Source organism: Anser cygnoides, chromosome 1 (genome assembly GCF_040182565.1).
Source record: "Anser cygnoides isolate HZ-2024a breed goose chromosome 1, Taihu_goose_T2T_genome, whole genome shotgun sequence".
NCBI classification, from domain to species: Eukaryota; Metazoa; Chordata; class Aves; order Anseriformes; family Anatidae; genus Anser; species Anser cygnoides.
Window position 1 is genome coordinate 182,176,870 of NC_089873.1, and position 20,175 is coordinate 182,197,044.

The following is a 20,175-nucleotide window of genomic DNA, read 5'->3' on the forward strand; positions in this document are numbered from 1 at the left end:
CATCGGATGCATAAATTCGTAAGTATGTTTGGTGATTTTTTATTGCTGTTTATAGTAGAACCCCTTCTACAAATAAGGTATTGTTTTTACCAAAACATACTATGTTGTAAACTTTAACTGTTCAACAATTAACTCTAAAACAACCATAGTTGACACTGTGATCCTAAGCTACCATATTACTAACCCATAAGAAGAAAATACTGCTTTCAGTTTTAAGGAGCTGTCTTCCTGCATTCAGAAGCTGAACGATAGAAGGTGATCGTGAGTCTTTTTTCCCTTCACTTTCTGCAGTGCAAAATAGTACAGGAGGATAAGCTATTACCTACTCAAATGGAAGAAAGTAGTTTGTATGCATTGCACATCTGAAGGCATTTGAAGTAGACCTGAATTTAATGGAGAAAGTGCTCCAGGTCTGCTATCTTATCAGAGGATTATTTTTTTCAGTGGCAAATGAAAAATGAGATTATGCTTTTATGCCCTTGGAAAAATAAAGACAAGTGAGTAAGTACTGGCTCCAGTGAGCATCCTCCTGAAGGAAAAGCAGCAGCAGAAGCCCAGCTCTACCTTCTTTTTCTGTGAATGGCAGTGATATCACGGATCTGTTGATGACTCTGTAGGGTCATTCCTTGACTCTGTAGGGTCATTCTTGATCCATGGCCCTGAAATCTTTTTTTTGTGTGTTACATGCTGCTGGAGATCACTTGTTCATTGAAGCTAAGCGCAAAACACATTTTCCACTGCCCAGTGAGTGCTGTTATTCCCTTTTCCTACTTTGTATCTTCAACGTGGTCAAAAGTGAATTGCAACAGGGCTTCACTGTATTTTTTGCTCTTATGTGCAGTGTCCTGGAGTAAGTTCTGCAACTGCATGATGAAGGGAATGCTGCTCCAGGTCTGTCAGCCTTTTTCTGCTCCCACAGTTGTCCCCTTAGCCAGCCAGTATGTTCAGTGAATCACTAGCTTGGCCCACGCTGGCCCAGTTCTTATGCTGCAGTCTCCATAGAGGTACACTCATCACATCTGAAGTCAAGGACTTCTTCCTCTGCCGTGCCTCCTTGCAGCTGTTTAGTTTTTTTTTTCCACCTCAGGAAAAATTGAATTGTGGGATGGTAAACGAGCCTTCTCTGATTGAAGATGTTGAGGTTATTTGCAGGGTTTCTGTGGCATTGAGAAAGATGCAACGTGAAATGGAAATAAAGTCACGTACTTAAGTGAGTAGCTGACATTCCGAGCACTTGTTGCTTCACATCAGAAGGTTGTCTGAGAAATGTAGTGTCCACATACTTTAATAAAGTAAGCTTATTGTGTCCATACTTAATTCAAGAGTTTTTATGGTGTAAAAGAAGTTTAAGTAAACCTTGCAATTGAGGTAATAGAGTAACTTTGCTAGTGGAAAATGTAAAGAACTTTTCTCTGTTCATGATTAACGTATGTCTGATGTATCAGCAGCAGGGGCGTGGGCAAGATTGTCTTCAGACACTTGACAAAAAAAAAAGACCTAGGAAAACTCAGCAACAAATGGCAATAAGCATGTGTTGCCAAGTAATCTACTGGTGAAATGGTCTGGCTGTTGGCTTCGTTTACTAATTCATCATAATTCCATTCCTTTCTCCTTGGCGTTACAGTTGAGAGCTGCAATGTTGGATACGCTAGCAATTGCTGTTGCTTACAGTTTCACGTACTGACAAAAGCTTTGAATTTGTTGTTTGTCTACTTTCCTTTTTAAACTGAAGTGGGTAACTTATTTCTGAGACAGGAGGCTACAGAAACAAAGTATTTTCTAGCCAGTGTTATGTTTCTGAAGCACTCTTCTTTGCCGTGCGAACACAGACTGAGAACACCAGTCTGGTATTTAGTGTCGGAAACATTCATTGCTCTATGAAGAACGGTCCAGAAAAAAAAGGCAGATGAAGATTTAAAGCCATCGACTCTTAAGGCAGTAAGCAAAGTATTTGAAAGTAATGATTTCATCAGTTTTAAACTTTACTGTTTAAAGCCTGTTATAGGAGTCTTTTAAAGATGGTCACAAGCCACTAGTATGATAAACCTTAGACGTCTAATTTTATCCTGAGGTTGTATCAGAAGATGTATTTCAGTAGGGACTAGGAATTCTTAATAATGATACACATGGCAGTGGTGTAACATAATCCTCGTGTAAAGGATTAGGTCCCATTCTTGTTCAAAGCAGATGAGCTTAGGCTGAAACAGGTGCAGAAGAGGTCTGCTTGGATGGTCAGGGAAACTGTAACAAGAAGAAACTGGAAGAATCTAGCTTGTTTAGTCTTGGAGAAGAATGACTGGGAGAAGGCATTATTCTTACAAATATACCAAGGGAGAAAAGGCCGTGGGAGGAGCTATTAAGAGGACAAGCTTGATGTAAGAAAGAGTGGATATCAACTGATAACAAATACATTTTTACTGAGAGTTAAAGGATCGTGTGAACACGGGTCGTCTACTTCTGAGCCAATTTCCCATCAAGGTAGCAAGGATAATAAAGCTGCTTTTGAGATGAATTGATTTTTTTTATTCATGTGCTGCTGTTAATTATTGCAGAAAGTAGGTGTGATTTCAGCAGAAACCCCTGTATTTTCCCTTTTGAAAGATGCCAGGTATTCTGCATAAATGATTGTTAATTCAAGGTTGTTTGCAAGATCAGGTAATATGTTTGCTTAATTTACATTGTAAGGGAGTCCTGTGGTATATCCTTAGTCTTGCATATTCATGTGGACAGTTACACAGAAAAAAGCCCCATGCATGCAAGGCACTGGAGAGAGCTATCTATAGATGATTTTGGTAGAGGACTTCAGGTGTAACGTGTAGCACACTTTGATAGAATATATCCTAAGTTTACTTAAATATATTTAATTCCGGCATTTTTTAAATTTGAAGATGCTTGCTTTATGAGCCTCAACTAACCTTTTAAAAAAAGTTTTTTCCAGCCTTTTAACCTCTGTTTGCTTAAAAAAAAAAGCATGGTATAATATAAGTATTTCTGTTCTCAGCAGTTAAAATTAGCTTTCTGTGAAATCAAATACTGTTGCATACAGAAGCCAGATTGACTGCAGGTAATTTATAGCTCAGCAGTTGTGTACGGTCTTGCACAGCGTGTATATCTGTTGTGATAATGTAGCCTTGTGAGTAGCACCTTCAGTATATCTGCAGGTGATGCTGCCAGCGGGCTCAGCGCAAGCCACATTAGAAGCTTTTTGTGTTAAAGCTGATCTTCTGCTATCTGTATCAATCTTGAATAAACAAATTTCGAAGATGAGACTTTTCATTAAGAAAGCGTATGGAACACTTGGGGGTGTGTGGTGATGCCATCTCTTCAGGGAAACAATTGCTAGTTGAACGCTTACTGTGTCTAGATAATCAGAGCCTTTTTTCAGAAACAAAGTGTATTTAGAATTGCATATTTGCTAGTGTATCTCTTTAGGGTTCTTCCCAAAGGAACGAATTTCCTATCCAGATCATCAAAGAGGCAGGGGAAGAGAGCAAGCGAGCGAGAGCTGCCAAGTATTATGTGTTCGTCAGTCACAAAGAGTTACATGTTCACGCTGAAAGTACCCTGTTTGGGAAGAAATCCAAGTCAAAATTCTAGCAATTCTTGTGAACTCTTGGGCATTTATTTAAGAGTTTAAAGAAGAAAAAAGGCTGAATTGGGAGTGAGTGAGATAGGAATGTTTTTGTTCTGCAGAAAACAAATTGTAATCTGAGCAGAATGCCGTGCAATTCTTTGATTAAAACCATGGTTGTCTCATTAGATGCATCCTCTTCTTACTGGGCATGATGAAATGACTTGACACTTAAATACTGAATCAGGAAAATGCATTTCCCAGCAGTGCGTGTCCTTATAGTCGTTATAATGTTGTCTGAAAGCTGACAAAATCTACTAAATCACCAGCGGATCACTCAACTGCCTTTATACTGATGAACTTGTGGACTTAGGGTTCAGTTAAAAAATACAGTTGCTAAATCGGCAAGTTTTGGGCTTGCAGTTAAAAGTATTAGCTGTTGAATCAGTTCTGGAGTGCATTAATGTCTTGAAAATTGAGTTGACTCAAAATTGCCAACTTAAAGGTCAAGTCATCAATGGAAATTAGCCACCGTGGAATAGCAGTGATAGTATAATTAGGTCCAGCATCCCTGCTGGTGGGAAAACTGCTGAAAATGAACACTTCAACTCACAGTAATGATTTTAAAATGTATAAGCTGGGTAAAGAAACCAAACCCACAAGTACTTAAAAACTTCTGCACTTCCTACTGAAACAATTGAAAGTGAAGTCCCCAGACCTCCAAGTTGTGGTCATGAAGCTTTCAGTCAGATTCCTCTTTTCACAGAACCTGACCTGGTTGTTTGACCAGGTTCAGAGTTTTTTGCAGGACAGGCTTTTTTTTTTTTTTTTTTTTTTATCTTGACCCCAGTTGTTTCACTGAAACATTGTTTTATCAGCAGGAAGAAAGCAGAGTGAATAAAAGGATTTTGTTCTTGTATAACAACAGTGTGTGCTGCAGTTCCTGGACTGTATGAAGCTAGGATGCTTTTGCTTAGGCTTTTGCTTTTCTTGTGCTATGATAACAAAAGGGAAATAATGCTGTCCATCTGTGCTTTGTGGGACTTCTTATCCACCCATACGTTCTCCTTTTGGGCCTGAATAAACTATCATTTGTAGCTTCTTCAGGGTTGGACCTCAAGTAGGTAGTTCCTTCCTTTTTGTTTTAATTGTTGATTGTGCTTGGGGGGAAAACTAACACTTTTCCTGTCCCCTGCTTTATATACAGCCTATTCCGTGCCTACACTAACCTGTTGTAACCACAGTGAGAACACATTCCCCTAGAAGCAAACAGGAAGATGCAAGGTGACATATCCATAAAAGCAGAGCAGAATTGCCTCAGAAAGACAGTCCAAAATGATTCTTACAGAAAAATATTACTTAATGCTTAGCATGTAAGATGGAAATCAGATATCCTGAAAAGGTAATTTGAAAAGAAAATAAATAAGGAGGAGGAAATAAACCTGCATCAAGAAGTAAAGATTTTAGGCCAGGCTCATGAGGCTATAGATGAGCAATAGTTGTCTTGTGTGTTTTAGAAGATGGTCTGTGATCCACCCACCAAAATGGAGATAAACTAGAAAGAAACGTGCTTTGTCCCTTCAAAATATCCATTGCCATGCGGTTGTTTCACACCAACAGCACTGAGATTTACCTCTGGCTGGAGACTGACCCGTAAGTGCTATTAATTCCTGCTGATTTATTTCCACTTGTGTCCCCCAGCAAGTGTTATGGCAAACATGGGCCCTTTTACAGGCACTAAACTGTTTATAAGTAGAACGTGTGTGTCCCCATGCAGACTTTTTGCAGTCTGTGTATCTCATGTTAGATTACAATCCCAATGTAAACCATGACTTGTTAAAACAGGCAGAAGAAAGTTGTTATCTGTCAAGCCCAACCCATCCCCTGGCTGACAGACAGCACTGCTGCATGAGATATGAGAGATGGCTTTTGTTTTCTCCTAAGGCGGCAAGGTTATTTAGATTTTTTATTTTTTTTTTTAATTTAAGGAAAAATAGAAGGTTGCAAAACATTATCTTAAAACGAATCATAGAAGCACTTATATGGGATAGGGGTCTTGGTACAGAATTTAGAGGTTTATGGTTCTAGTGATTCCAGCTAGGTAATTTTTACTGTGTTAATTTTTTTAAGAGACAGTGCTTATTTTGCCTTCAGTACAAGAAATCTTTTTTTTTTTCTCCTTAAACTAGGAGTAGTCACCTGGTGTTGGTTATTTATTAGAATCTGATTTGTAGATTGCTACAGGGTTTTCTTTCTCACAACCTCAGTCTCTGGCAATGTCTTCATAGATCCCTGGTTTGATTAGGTAGCTGAAGTATTTCTTAGCTGTTTCTTTCAGTTTTTCAAACGTTGTACCTCCTGTCTAATAGCTGCTTAATTAGCTCATTGTTTAAGGATGTGCTAATAGTGTAAGTAAGCATTTATGGTACAAAACAGCCTTCTGTTGATAAATTGCTACAAAAATGATGACGTGCTGATTCAAAGACCATGATTCAAAGACCATTGCGGGGTGTATGTGAGTAATGTAGGTAAGGCAGATTAGCCCTGGCATCTGTGGGAGATGTGCAGACAGAAGAGGAAGTGATTAGATGAGTAATGCTCTGCTTTCCCCGTTACTGTAAATTAACATCAGGTAGCTTTTCCATATCTTTGTCTACATGCCTTTGATATACCCAAAGATCAAATAACTTATGTTCACTCATCTGTTCATAGCAAATTCTCTAACAGAATGTGACACGGTTCAAGTATAAAAATGAACTAAATATAAACATCTGTATCCTTAGTCTGTCAGGTGTGGAAAATAATGGCCTTCATAGTGCAGGCAAGCGAATGGCTTCACAGAAATTGGTTATGGGCTGGCTTCTGCCAGGTGGGAAATGTGAGGAAACCCCTCTTTGAATAGTCAGAAGCAGATAATGAGTAGCATAAGTGGGACCCTCTCTTTGCAGCGTCAGGAAAAATAATGGTAATCGCTGTTAAAACTGAAAACAAGGTGAATGCATTCAGCTTGTTCTTTCTAGTAGTGTTGTCTGTGGGCTGGAGAAAGTTGTGGACTTCTCGGTCGGATCTTTGCTGGTTTTGAGTGCATCATTGGGAATTTCCCAGCGGAAGTGGAAGGTGTTGACTTAGAAAGGAAACACATTTAAGAAAGGAGATCTCTGTGGCTGATGGCAGATTTGTAATAGAAGGCACTAGAGTAAGTCCTGGCAGGGATCTGCCACCATCTTAGGGATGCAATATAATTATTCACATTTTTGTTTCAGATTTATCCCGATTCTCCAATAATAGGTGGGATTAGTGGCTTGTCTGAAAGGGGTTGTGTGATTGCATACATACGCAATTTACAGCTTTTTGAAGTTGGTGGAAGCTGTGGTCATTGTTCTTCTTTCAGAAAAGAGCTTCGTAATCCAAGTCTTACTCCTTTGTGAAGTCTAATGTTACCTGGAAGTCCCCGTACAGTCCCTGTAAAACTGAAATATTTGGTACAGTACAGATGTTCAGATGGCTAGCGTATGATGCAAACACTTCAGTTTCTGTTCTTCCAGTGCTCTCCATTCACCAACCTACTTTAAAGGCTGAAAACAAATGAAGAAAGAGCAGGTTCTTCAAGCTTTTGAATTGGGCAAACATTGCTTGTTACTGCTAGTGTGTCTGAGAAAACACCTGAAATATTTAAGTCCAGCTGAGGCTAATTAGTACAATCATGGAGTGATAAATCCATTGATGCTTCTCGGGGCTGGCTGTTTATTAAGGAGTGTGAAAATTAATGGCTTGTATCCTCTCTGGTGCGGAAGGCGTGGGAGAAGGAGGAATGCTTCATGGCCCATGAACTGAGTTTCATACCATGTTATTAAAGGTCATTCTGTTGATGGAAGGTGTTTGCTGTCTGGCATTTTTTCTATCTTGAGGTACAGGTGTTTGGGTCCCAAATGTGTTAACGCCTTCACAGAGATCTGCAGGAAGAACCCAGTGGTTTTGCAGTATGTTTTTAGGGAGCCCTTTGTGCTTCCACACCAGGTTGACCTTCATTTTGTAAACAGAGCTCCCGCAGGAACCTTACTTTCTGCCAGTCTTAACCCTAAACTGTTGTCCTAATGATGAAGAAACAACAGATAAAGGAGAAATGTAAATGCTTTACATTGCTGCCTAAAGCCAGGCGTGCAGGACAGTGCAATAATGAGGCAGACTGCTGTAGTAACCTCCTCTTTCTTCGTCCAGGCTTGTGATGTTCTACTGAGGGCATCTCTTGCAGAAAAATTTCCTTTGCCTCCTTGGAATTGGAGTGTGCCACAGCACTAATCGTGAGAATATGCTTCAACACAACTGTCAGCAAGTTATCAGTACCTTTTTTCCCTTCCGTTCCCTCACCCTTGAAGTTTTTACTCAGGCTGCTCTTGCCTTAAATAGGCCAAGTAGTGCTACTGCTGTAGCTGCAGTGAGCTTGGAGATGCATCAGGTTGTTGCATCATCTGAAGGAAGCTTGAAGGAAATGCTTCAATGTGACTATTTCAGAAGGGTTGGTTTTGTTGTGCTTTTTCTTCTCGACCTCCTTAGTATTTGTATTTGTTTCCTCAACCTCCATTGTATTTGTTTCCTGCAGTTTTGATCGCAGACAAGTAAACTCATTTGTTATACTCTGAAAACCCTTGGGGGAAATAGATTCATGGAAATGTCGGGGGGCTGTAAGGCTTTGCATCGGTGTGCCTTCCTATTTCTGCCCTTCTCATTCCTTATCGATGATCTCGAGAAACGCTGCTACAGGGTGTGGGCCAAGTCTGTGAGATCAGGACTCCCTCTTGTGGTACCATCTCTGCCAGGCTCACAACATGCTGCTTTCTGCGTGTTGGTTTCCTTTGCTCCCGTTCCTTCTGCCTCTAAAAGCCTTGATTTAGGTCCTCGCTGGTGAATGTATGATTACTATTACAATTGCTAATTGCTACTAATTTGACAAGTACTAAGTTGTGTTCATTGTGATCATCGATGACAATGAGAAAGCAGAGCTAAGTGTTTTGCATCCCTAGTATTAGCTGTTGAGCTTGCCCATGTATTTTAATGTTATGTCAAGATGTGGAATAGGGAAGAATTGGAGATCTCATCTACACATCTGTCAAGAAGAAACTTTTGATATGTTAAATCACAGCATTAGTAAAGAAAGTTGATACAAAAGCACATCTGTGTTCACTTTGAAATTTGCTATACTTGTAGAGTACCTTTAACTTGATTGTGGCTTTAAGGTAGAAAATTTTAAAGTTAATTCTTAAATTAATGATGAGGGTCAAGTGGAAAAGGAAAATATGCTGACAGTGCTCCAGAAAGTAGCGCTTAGGAACTGCGTGTGAAACAGCAGAGTCCCTTCATAATTTGTTCAAAATAATTTTCTTGCAACATCTGTGCATTTTTATGTCCAGCTCCCTAGGATGGATGTACTTCCTGTGTGATTTGAGTTAGCAGTCATACATCTAGGCTCACTGCTGTTGATCAGTGCCTAAATGTTACTGGCATATGCTATCGCATCACTAATACATTTTAAAGGATTTGGAGCCGCTTTTTACTCAGTCTATGTTGCAAGTTGTAGTTTGAGAATTAAAGACCTTGAGTCCATGCACTACTGTTATTTTTTTCTCAAATGGAAGCCCAAATGTTTTTGCTTTAAGGGACATTCTTTGTCTTCTGTTATTTGTTCTTCTGTCTGCTAAATAACTTGAGTAGACACGTCTCTTAGTTAAGAAATGCCATGCACTCATTGTGCCATAATTATCACGAACAAACCAGAACGCATTAGGCACCAGAGGTCTCTGCTCCCACTTTGCTGTGCGTGTGGCATCACTGGCAGTGGGAGTTGCTGGCTGTGCATCCAGCACGTTATTCATCAGTGCTCTCTGCTAGAGACAAGAAGTAAGCGGGACAAGGTGTGCTGCTCTGCTGGGTAACAGCGAGTTGTAGGGCATCTCTTAGAGGTATATTGCATTTTGTTAGTTGTGAAAACACTGTAACATAACTATACATGTCTATGGGATAAGGCATTTTCCTACCATTTAGGTGGGGGGGAAAAAAAGGGTAAAAACTATAAGGAAGCAGCTGCTTGCTACAAAGCACTGTAATCATGCCCCTCAGAATCAAATAGTCAGTGATGATAGACCACTTGCCTTTCTGCCAAGGCAAGTATAGTTGGGATGCAGAGTTGCTGAAGGTCTGAAGCGTATTTAAATACTTATTTCAGAAGTTGTCTGAAGTACAGTACCATCAGTTTGTGGCTTCAATTATCAGTGAAGCTAGCTAATGTGGAAATACACGCCTCCTAAAAGCCAAATAAAAATAGGGGTAACAGTATAACTCCATACACCTGTATCATCTGTCATATATATACTTTTTAGTGTATTTCCCAGTACTCTTATTTACATAATTTCTCCATGAAATTAGAGTTGAGCTTACTGGTTTTCTAGGCTCTCACAGTGAATTGCTTCAATTCTTTGTCAAGTCCAATTCAGACATCTCATTTGAATACCTTGAATGGTAACTTAGTACAAATGCAAATATCTTTTTCAAAGTAACTTCTGTATTTTCTTCAGTGAATGCAGAAGATTACAATAATAGGAACTTGGTGGGCCACAGTAAAGTTTGAGTGACTTTTTTTACCATGCAATTTCTTGATTTTGAAACTTGTTTCTAATAGAGAGATTTCTTCTGTTTCAGATGTGCATGTGTGCATATATATTTTCCTGCCCAATTGAAGAATTTAAGTCCAATTTCTGCCTTTTGTAGGCTTATTTTTATAAATCTAAATTTATGAGTTTCTCTGTAACCTGATTTTTTAAATAAACTGCCTTCATTAAAATCCTTAGCAAAGATTCGTGCATATGTAGTGCATATGCATATTTAATGAATTACTGGTCTTAAACTTTTATTTTGTTTAGCTTGTCTGTGAGTAGTCTGAAATTTTTACTTAATGTATTAATAACTGGAAGGTAGGAAAAGTGGAGGGTTTTTGAAACCTTACTGGAAGAAATTTAATGGTATGGCTTCTAGTGTTATCCTGGCTACTTTGGGAATGCCTGTTTGGTTTTTGCAGTGGCAGTGAGGTTTATGCTCTGTGTGTACGTATAGGAGAGGTTGGTTTTAATGCTGTTCGGGGTGTTGGTAATCAGCTCGTAGACCGTGCCGTCACAACAGTGGTAGTCAGCAGTGGGATTTCATTGTGGCAGGCGTTTTCGGAGCTGCAGGAATTGGAAGGGTTTGTCCCAAGGATGTATCAGTCATTGCTGCTGCGATGGCAGTATGGAGCCCAGCAGTATGCCATGTCAGGTACCCAAATGCTGCTCAGAGCCTGCTGCTGGTAGGAAATTTCTGCTTTTTGCTGTTCACTCCCTGGTAAGGAAGCTCTTGTTTTGGGTAGCTCCTGTCCAGCTTCTAGCATAGTAACACTCATACAAAAGCAGTGCCATTGCTCCAGAATTGTGCTGATTCTTTAAAAGATCAGGCTTCCATCTCATATTTTTCTAAGCTGGCTTGCTTACTTCGCATTCCGTTCTTTATTTTGGAGTTTTAACGAACTTGTTCTTGGCAGTAAAAAATGGGATGAAGCCAGATACAGTTTGAAATGCCTTTGTGACATAAATAATGAATGAATAGTGTATTCCATGTAAAACACAGAAAGCTTGCTCTGGTGCCCTCCCCGCCACCGGGATATTTGCCTGTGTTTGTGCTGCCTGCTTTGTAACAGAATTACAGGAAACAGTCACCTCAAGTTATGCTCATATATAGTTCCTTAGTAACCCTAAAATGGTACTTCTGCCATAATGGATTCGTTACTTCGTTAGATCTCCCATGTATTAAAAGCAATAATCAAATCAGTTGAAGTGCTAAACTCTATCAAACCCTACCTGTCTATTCCTTTCTATTTCTGTAGCAAAGCTAGTCTCTGCAGTAACTTCATTATTTTTAACTGCCCTGAGGCATTGTTTTTCGAATTAATGATTTAACAATTGTTTTTATTCTAGAACTTAAATATCAGAATATACCTGCAGTGTACATATAGGTTAATTGTAAGATGCAGTAATGAGACAAAAGTACCTTGGTATAAGTAATATCAAAATAATTACGTAACTTTCAGAGGTTTCTGTACGTGTTTGCACATATAAGGTACAGTATGAAGCTGATATGCAGACTGTTCTCCTTACTGTTCAGTTTTTAAGGCATGCACCTTTTGTTACAGATTTTTCAGGGACATCTGAAAGCTGCTAGGCTTTCTTCATAGCTGCATCATGTTCGGAGGCTTACATCTTTTCTTTTTTCCTCTTTTTTTTTGTTTTTTACCCCCACCCATTTGATCAGGGAAGTCTGCTTTTTTGGAAAAAAAAAAAAGTGGCTTTTTTAAAAAATAATGTGGCATCACTTTGATTCCATTCCTGTACCCTGTTTCTCAGAGATGGTCAGATTTGGTATTTGATACATCTTAAATAAAAATAAAATTAATTATGTTAGCAAAGTTCTGCTTTTTAAGTTACAGTGTATTAAATAAAACATATAGTTTTGATTCTTCTGCTTTATACTGTGGATAGAACTTCTTAAAATTATTTAGGAAGTAGCAGTAGATGTAACAGTGTTGAAATGATCTTAATCTTTGATAACTAGACAATAATAAATAACTGACTTCCACTGTTGTAAGTTAATTGAATTCCTTTGTTATATACACGTTGTGTCCAATAACCCACTGTCCCGAGGATAACAGAAAGGATTTTCTGTTATCATCTGTGGGTTTTTTGTTTTTGTCCTTCTTCAGATTACCGGAGCTAAAGCCCTTGAGAACAGAGGATACCAATAAAAACAATTCAAGAAAAAAAGATAGTAATAAAATAACAATAAATGGTTGTACTGTGCTTGTGATGCCTCTTAGAGGCACAGGCTGGGTTTAGTTGCTGTTCCACTTCCCTGAGGTACTAGAATTTTCCAAGGCTAAGTGGCATGTGGTGGCACGGTCCCTTTTATTCTGTGTGAAGGTAAACGAGCGCAGGCCTAAAGCTGGGGTCCAGGTGATAGGCTGCAGTCTTAACAGCATGGGGAGTAGCAACGTTTCTGCTTTCATCCAACTTTGTGTGTGTTTCACTTCGGAGGGAGCAGATCAAGGCCCAGAGGTCACTCTCCACCTGCCACCCAGGCCCACGGAGGCCTAGGGCTGAGTTTTGGTTCACTTTTCCCAACCTTCCTGCCCCCTCCCCATTACGTGAGGAAGTGAGAGTGGTGATGACGGGATATCACTGCAGAAAAGCTCCTTTAAAAAAAGGGGAAGGGTTTCTTTGAAGTTGAATTGTAAAATCTGAAGATCCCCTCGCATGATTCTTAGTTATGTGTCAAACACAGCTAGCAAGGTGGCAGGAGGGGGATCCTGTGCTAAGTTTTTTTGGAATGCCATGTTACAGAGAGGAGTAGAGGATTAAAGCATTAACACAAAGGAGCACTGGAGAGCTTTCTGCCCCTTTAAAGTCGGAATTACATTCACTGAAAAAGAGAATACCTCGGTTTGAATTGTGGAAGGGAAGGAAAGGAGAAGCTGAGGTAATGCTGCATCTAACCACCCTCAAAGCCTGGTAAGACAAAGCAGAGCAGTTCAGGCGTTGCCGTTGTATAATAACTAACAGGTGAATAATTTTGTCTGAGGTTCCCAATTCAATTCTGTTGCCATTTGAGTCAGAAGGGCTGCACTCCCTTTGTTCCCTCCTTGGCCATTGTTGTCATCTTGGTCAAGTTTGGAATCAAGAGACCGGCTTTGTGTTGGCAGCAATGAAGTGGAGCAAGGTGGAGGCTGACAAGGGGAATTGAGTACTGAATTTCAGCTTGCATTGCAGGAGACAGAAACAATACCAGAAGTGATTAAAAACCTTCCTACTGGTGATGCTTTTTTTTTTTTTCCAAGCTGTGCCTCTCTGCAGCAAACTGAGCCTGGCATGGCAAAGGTTAAGATCTTCAGGTTTCTGACTATTTTTTCACAAAAGCAAATTCATGGTCCTAAAGAGACAAGACAGATCATTGGCACTCTGAAAGTGTATCTACTAAACTTTGGTTGCTTTTCCTACCTTGTACTTCAAGACAGTAAGCTTCAAAATAAGCATTGAAGGATCAGGGAGGAGGCCTAACCAGCAGCAGCAAAGATGCGAAATCATCAAGTTGCATTTTTCTCATATCCTTTCCCGCAGACACCTGCCTATTTTTGACTTGGATATATTTCTGTTCCTTCTGCTTAAAACAGGTGACCTTTCTTCAGGTCAGGTAATCCATCTGATTGTATGGGTAGATGGCTTTTCTGCAGGATCTAATGATAAAAGCTGGTTGTTCTGCAACCCTGATTAAAGGTTTATTTGAACTCAATGCTGTTGAATGCTGGCATGCGTTATTTTGTGACTTGAGCTCTCATCAGGATTATACCACCTTCTTTTTCATACTGTGATAGTCAAGGAATAAAGTTCAGTAGCATTTCTTTATACTGATTTACTTTTTACACCCATGTGCTTAAAATGAGAAAGACTGAGTAACTGGTTAAAAACCAAAGCTTCTTTTCTGTGGGTACAAGCACTCGCTTGGGGGATTTGAAATCAATCATTGTTGTCTTGTAAATACTTACATCCAATCCATTTTATTTATTTTTTTTTTACAATTAATTGAGTTTTAGGAAATGCAGATCACTTTGTAGAGGTGTCTGCAGAACTCCTTTAAAAAGAAATTAGAGATACAGTTGTTTTTTGCTTTTCTCTAAATGCTATCATTTGCACATAGCTATCTGTATTGGTCTTGGTATATATTATATGAGCTTTACTAGGTTGTGGATTCAAGTATTTTCTCAGTGTATTGAGGCCTGCAAGTAATTATTTTTTATTAGACCGAATAAATTTTAATTGAATTTTTGCTTTTTATACAGTCTGTTCCATTTTCTTGATTTTAAAAGTTAAGATTAGTTTTATTTTGTATAATAAAGCACTGGCTTAACTTGCTGTCTGACTGTAGGATTACATTTATTCACTTATTTTAATAATTATAGTTTGTTCAAAGTAGTATTTCTGATGGTTCAAAAAAGTATCTTTTCTTTCTCTCTTTATAGATCTATCCAAGAATAGATTAACGGAGGTTCCTACAGAGTTGTGCCATTTTGTGTCACTGGAAACACTAAATCTATACCACAATTGTATTAAAGTTATACCGGATGCAATAGTGAACTTACAAATGCTAACTTACTTAAATTTGAGGTAAGTTTAAGTTTACCATGTTCTTTGTTTATTTGCAAATGTGTAAAGACTTGTTTGTCTGCACTTTGTGTTCCTGGAACAATTGACTACATTTTTCATTTTATTGCAAGCAGTAATGCAAAAATTCATTGCCTGTAGATATAGTTCCATATGAAGGCAGTGTAAAATCTAAAACTAATTATTTAAGGAATGACTGAGTAACATTAACCCCTTTCTTTCCCTTATTCTAGCAAATTGAGAATGCTAATCGTATCAGCATGGTCAGATTCTTTTCATTCCCTTCTAATGATAAATTTTATAAGTTTGGTATGTTTTTTTGTAGTTAAAGAGGTGGATGGAGGATAAGTGTTTTCCTCATGGGGGATAGAGAGGAAAATCGTGATTTTATTACTAATATCTTCTTATTATGCAACATGTATAGTTACTGCTCATTTTAGGAAGAAGGGACAAAGAATTAAGCACCTTTGTCTCTTTTCTGGGAAAGCTGTGTGTGGATGCTAATCCATATTTACAATTTCTGTTACTTTAAGTGCAGTTGAATGCATATTCTCTTTCAAGACAGGACATATCAGCACTTTCTCAGCTGGGACAAGGTGTGGAGGTTCACTTGCAGTTGGATATGTAAAAACTGTAATAGTGAAGATATTATTTTGTCTTTGAGAATGAGATTGAACGGGGGGGCAAAGTGGTTCTTGTGCTTTTAAATCCAAGGTATGAAGGCTTGGTCTTCAGTCTTGTAAACAGTGAGCGTATTTCTCGAGCCCTCCTGTATTATTACTGTACTGCAGTTTTGGCTACCATGGAACACTAATTTTGATTTTGGAAACTGGAACAAAATAATGTGTCCTGAGCACACACCTAAAGAATAGGACATGTCATTTTGAAGTGGAATTACAGTTAGATATAAAAAAATTAAGACTGGATGAAATCGAGTTTGCTTAAATCATCTTGGTAAATTTAGGAATTAGAGTGAATTAACTGAGTGTAGTAATGGAATTTATGTGAAGTGTCACAAACCCAGAATACTTAGAATTGCTATTGCATATCACAGTAAATTAGACAATCTAAACAAATGGAAAATTTTCAAGTTTTACTAGGTAATTTCTCTCTGCTTAAAATCTCCTTAAATAATTTTCTTTTGGATACGGCCTTCCCATATATTAGGAAGTCTGACAGTAAGCAGTCTGTAGAAGAAAGAACAATATCCTTGACTTTCTAACCATGTTGCTTCTTGGCAAGAGAACATGATGAATTTAAAATGAATATTTTTGTGGTACCAGGAGAATCCATATGTTAAATAGAATTAGAAAGTGCTGCCAAGAGTTGTGTATAGGTTTGGGACCTTGGTGGATACTGTTCATGTTTTATTTAAGGAAATTCATTTTAAACAAATACGATAACTTATTACACACATACCCTGGTTATGTGCTTTTCCCTATCTCTCAGTGGATTGCTTCTGAGTTCTGTAAAACTTAAAAGTTGAAAAGTAAAAAATTTTGTTATTTTTGTGAGTTTTACCTACTGGGTAGATACATTTGCAGATTCTGGACTTCCTCAATTTGACTTCAGCGGAACTTAAAAATGATTTCTATTTCTACTCGTTTTGTTGTTTTCTTGTGGTGCCAAATCTGCTGCATAGTGTAACCTTTTCAGATTTTAGGCTTCCTCATTTGAGTAGTAAAATAAGTGTTAAAACAATACCTTCTGGCTAAGGCATTCAGACTTCTGCAGAAAAGACAGAATAAGGCGATGCATGTATTATTTTCTTGAGTTAAAGTTTTCACAGAGCTGATAGTTCAGTGCTTTTATTTCGTTCTACAGCAGAACAAAAATTTGCAATTCATTTGGCAGATCATTGCTTAGAGGATTCTGGGGAACTCAAAGATTTTGGACAGAGGAAAGGCTTGTGCATTAAAATAAGTAATTCCATTCCTTGTACAGCCTTCACGGATGAAACAAGGCTTCAGTCCGTGTTTAGTTCCACATTCATGAAGTAACGATGATGGCTTACTTTTTATATTAACATAGCTTTAAGAGAGGCTGGAGGATGTAATCTCTACTGTCTCTTGTCTCATCACCTTGTATGGTACATTGTGCAACAGTAACACTTGTAATCTGTTTTCACAGATCAGTGATGCATATTTGTTCTTTGGAGTCTTAACAGTCATGCAGAAGCTAACTAAAATGGTTCTGAACAGGGTACTGCTTTACTGTTCATCATTTTCTAACGGGTTGATACCCATAAAAAAGAAGTTACATTCTATTAAAACTGTCAAATTTTCTAGGGAAGGTGGTAGTTAATATGTTATTCTGTTGAGCATAATAATTTTTTTTGTGGCAGTTGACTCACAAATCACAAGTTAATTTTTATAATCATACAGCATTTGTCATTTTAAGTTCAAGCTTCTTGAGTAATTGTTATTAGAACGAGAGCCTGAATCTCTTGAAAGTTTTCTACCAAAATTTACTTTCCCTTGTGATTCCTCTTCAAGAAAATGCTAATTTATTTTTTTCAGAAATCATCTGAAATGGCTCATGTTGGAGAGTCACTTATAAATGTTTTATCAATTTTAGAAAAAAGTAAGGTTCAGAGATAAAATGGTTCAATACGAGTCTTGAAAGGAAGTCAACCATTGATGGTTCTAGGTTTTTTTTGGTGTGTTTACCTTATTTACCTGGGACAATATATCTTACTTAAGCTGTATTTCCAACAAGGATCATCTTATTCTCTGCTTAACAAATAAATAAATCCTCTGGAAACCTTGGAGGAAGGGAAGCCTTCAAAGGGTCTTGAAGCATATGTTCAAACCTCATATTACAGTAGAACTGTTTGTAATGAGAATGAATGGATTAGCCCACTGAGTAGTTTAATGGTTTGAGTGTTCAGAAAACATAGAAGACTAAGAAATTCTCTGACATTTCTCTCTAGTCACTTGAAGGATCTGCTGCCTTATAGTCTAAATGTTGAAATATTTCTGAGACTGATTCCATGTTTATGCTGGTGGTGTTGAGAAACGGTATAAAAGCTTAAATGGAGATACATTTTGGTTTGTGTCCAAAAAAAGCATAGCAGCAGACTATAATATACATAGGCCATTGCTTTAAGAAAAAGGAGGGAAAGACTGTCTGGATGTGCTGGAATACAGCTCTCATTTGTTCAGGAGAGCCTCTGACTGAACGATTTGGGGCTGATGCTCTTGTTGGCTCTATTGTAAGGTGAGAAATATATGGCATGGTAACTAATACCTTCTTACAGAGATTAGATCCTATGTTGTCCTTGTTGGAGAATCACCCTGCCTCAAACTCTCTCGTGTGTTCCAAAGCAATGCTGATGAAAAATATAATGGGTACCACCTAATAAGTCTTATTTTGGCTTGTGACTTAATTGTCTTCAGGATATAATCATCTGAAACATTGACCTCTGAGGTTAGCAGATACCATTTTTAGTAGTATAGGATTGATGCAATTTACCCTTCATTTTTTTTCAGATAAAGGGAAATATTTTTCAAGAATGTGACTTACAGGTTGAGTCAAAGGACTTTTTGCTTATGCTTTTAACACTAAAATGGATGTTCTCTGAGATATAGAAGACATTTATTTATCTTGTTCTTTGATTTACACGCCAGCAAATCTAGAAATAAATTTGTCCCTGATATACTGAAAAGTTTAAGATGAGTAAAGTAGTCAGAATACAGTGATATGTAACAGCAATTTTTATAAATAGAATTAAATTGAATTGGTGCCTCCCTGCCTTCTGTCACTCAGGAGGGGGATGAGGATAATGTTATGGCTTATATTCATTAACCAATGCACAGGAAATGGACCAGGAGCAAAAAGGATGCACATTTTTTTCCTCCAGGTTTTGGTTCCTGAGTAAGATGAATTTTCATTGCTAAGTTTGGGATGTCTGGGTTGGGGGAGTAGCAACAAGTACCAAGTAATCTTCAACTGTAAATGTGCTGTAAAGGAATTGGGAAAATAATCAGTTCATCTGTGTCTTATCAGTTTCATTTGCACCAGAAGTCATAAACTGTACTATAGTAAAACCATAGGAATGTTTAATTACTTGCAAAATACTGTCTCAATTGACTTTCCAGTATTCCTTAGGATGGAAAACAGCTCTAGCAGATGAAAATCAGACTTTATTTTACAATGTTATTAAACTGTTCTGTTTTTTCCAGAGTGGTACTATTACACAATATTGTTCTAGTCAGTAATGCAAACATTTTTGATGTGTTTTTCATAATGATTGCAATTCTAAAATTTGTGTTTTATCTGAAATACGTATAAAATATGTATTTTATCATGAAATATGTCCCATCAAAATGAAGGGGTTTTACAACTCTCAGACTTCATGTGAGTGAGAATATTACTGGTGTTCTTAATGGTTGTTTTTCTTTCTTTGTTTTGTTGCAGTCGAAATCAGCTTTCTTCTCTGCCAGCTTGCCTGTGTGGTCTTCCTCTAAAAGTCTTAATTGCAAGTAACAATAAGCTAGGTTCCCTTCCAGAGGAGATAGGTCAGCTAAAACAGTTAATGGAACTGGTATGTTACTGATTCTTTGATTTTTATTTGTATTTAACTAGAAAGAGTAAAAATCTATTTGGAAAGATATTTGAACAAATGCCTTATACTATAATGCCAGTTAAAAAATTAACTTTTGAATTTCTCAAGTCTATTGAGTAGTAACACAATAAAAGTTTCCTTTATGGTCTTCAGGACCCTTCTGAGCAACACCACTGCCCTTGTTCATTTAAAACTCAGCTTCTAAGTTTTTCTTTGCCGGTTGTACTCACCACATGCACTGGCTCCTTGTTTTGCTGTCTCAAATTTCTCTTTTTGGCATCAGACTCTGCAAAGCTCTCTGCTCCTCTTATGCTCCCTCTCGTGCTTCCTTTCTCTCTTGTAGTGCTATCTGCTTACCACGTTGCATTCCACTCATGATACTGATCTTATCAGTCTGTTTTCATTTTATTTCACTATTTTTGTCATGCAACCATGTTTTCCTGCAAAATCTGTCTAAACAAAATGATTGTATTCCTCTTGTTTTTCAAAGCTGTCCAACAACTACAGTCTCTGAATGCAGTATTTAATCTCTAATATATTGTCCAATAACTAAGAATCAGAAAATGCAGAAATTATTTGGTACCTTAACTTAAAGTTTATGCTACTGCATATGGTTTTTAAAAGTTTGTATGTGGAAATTGTGAAAGCTTCCCTTTCTCTACCTCTTTTGTATATTGTTAGCCTTCCTGAGACTCTGAACTCCCTGTGGCATGTGTTATGCCTTCTGGTTGTTTCTGTTCACCTTGACCATTTAAGATACAAATTGGCAAACTACTTTTTGATGTTGCCAACTTATGCAGAGTAAA

The 20,175-nt window shown here is 37.9% G+C and overlaps 1 protein-coding gene across 8 annotated transcripts in view; it reads left to right on the forward strand.

Moving 5' to 3' along the window:
- LRCH1 (leucine rich repeats and calponin homology domain containing 1) overlaps positions 1–20,175 on the forward strand; it is a 123,200-nt gene that overhangs the window by 45,522 nt on the left and 57,503 nt on the right. For all 8 annotated transcript variants that reach the window (XR_010827922.1, XR_007157855.2, XR_010827925.1 and 5 more), the window contains exons 2-3: positions 14,661–14,805; positions 19,222–19,348. Coding sequence is in view for 3 of the 8 variants with exons in the window: in XM_066988787.1 (XP_066844888.1) it covers positions 14,661–14,805; positions 19,222–19,348 (272 nt within the window). In the remaining 5 variants the exon portion in view is untranslated. The remainder of the gene's footprint in view (positions 1–14,660; positions 14,806–19,221; positions 19,349–20,175) is intronic.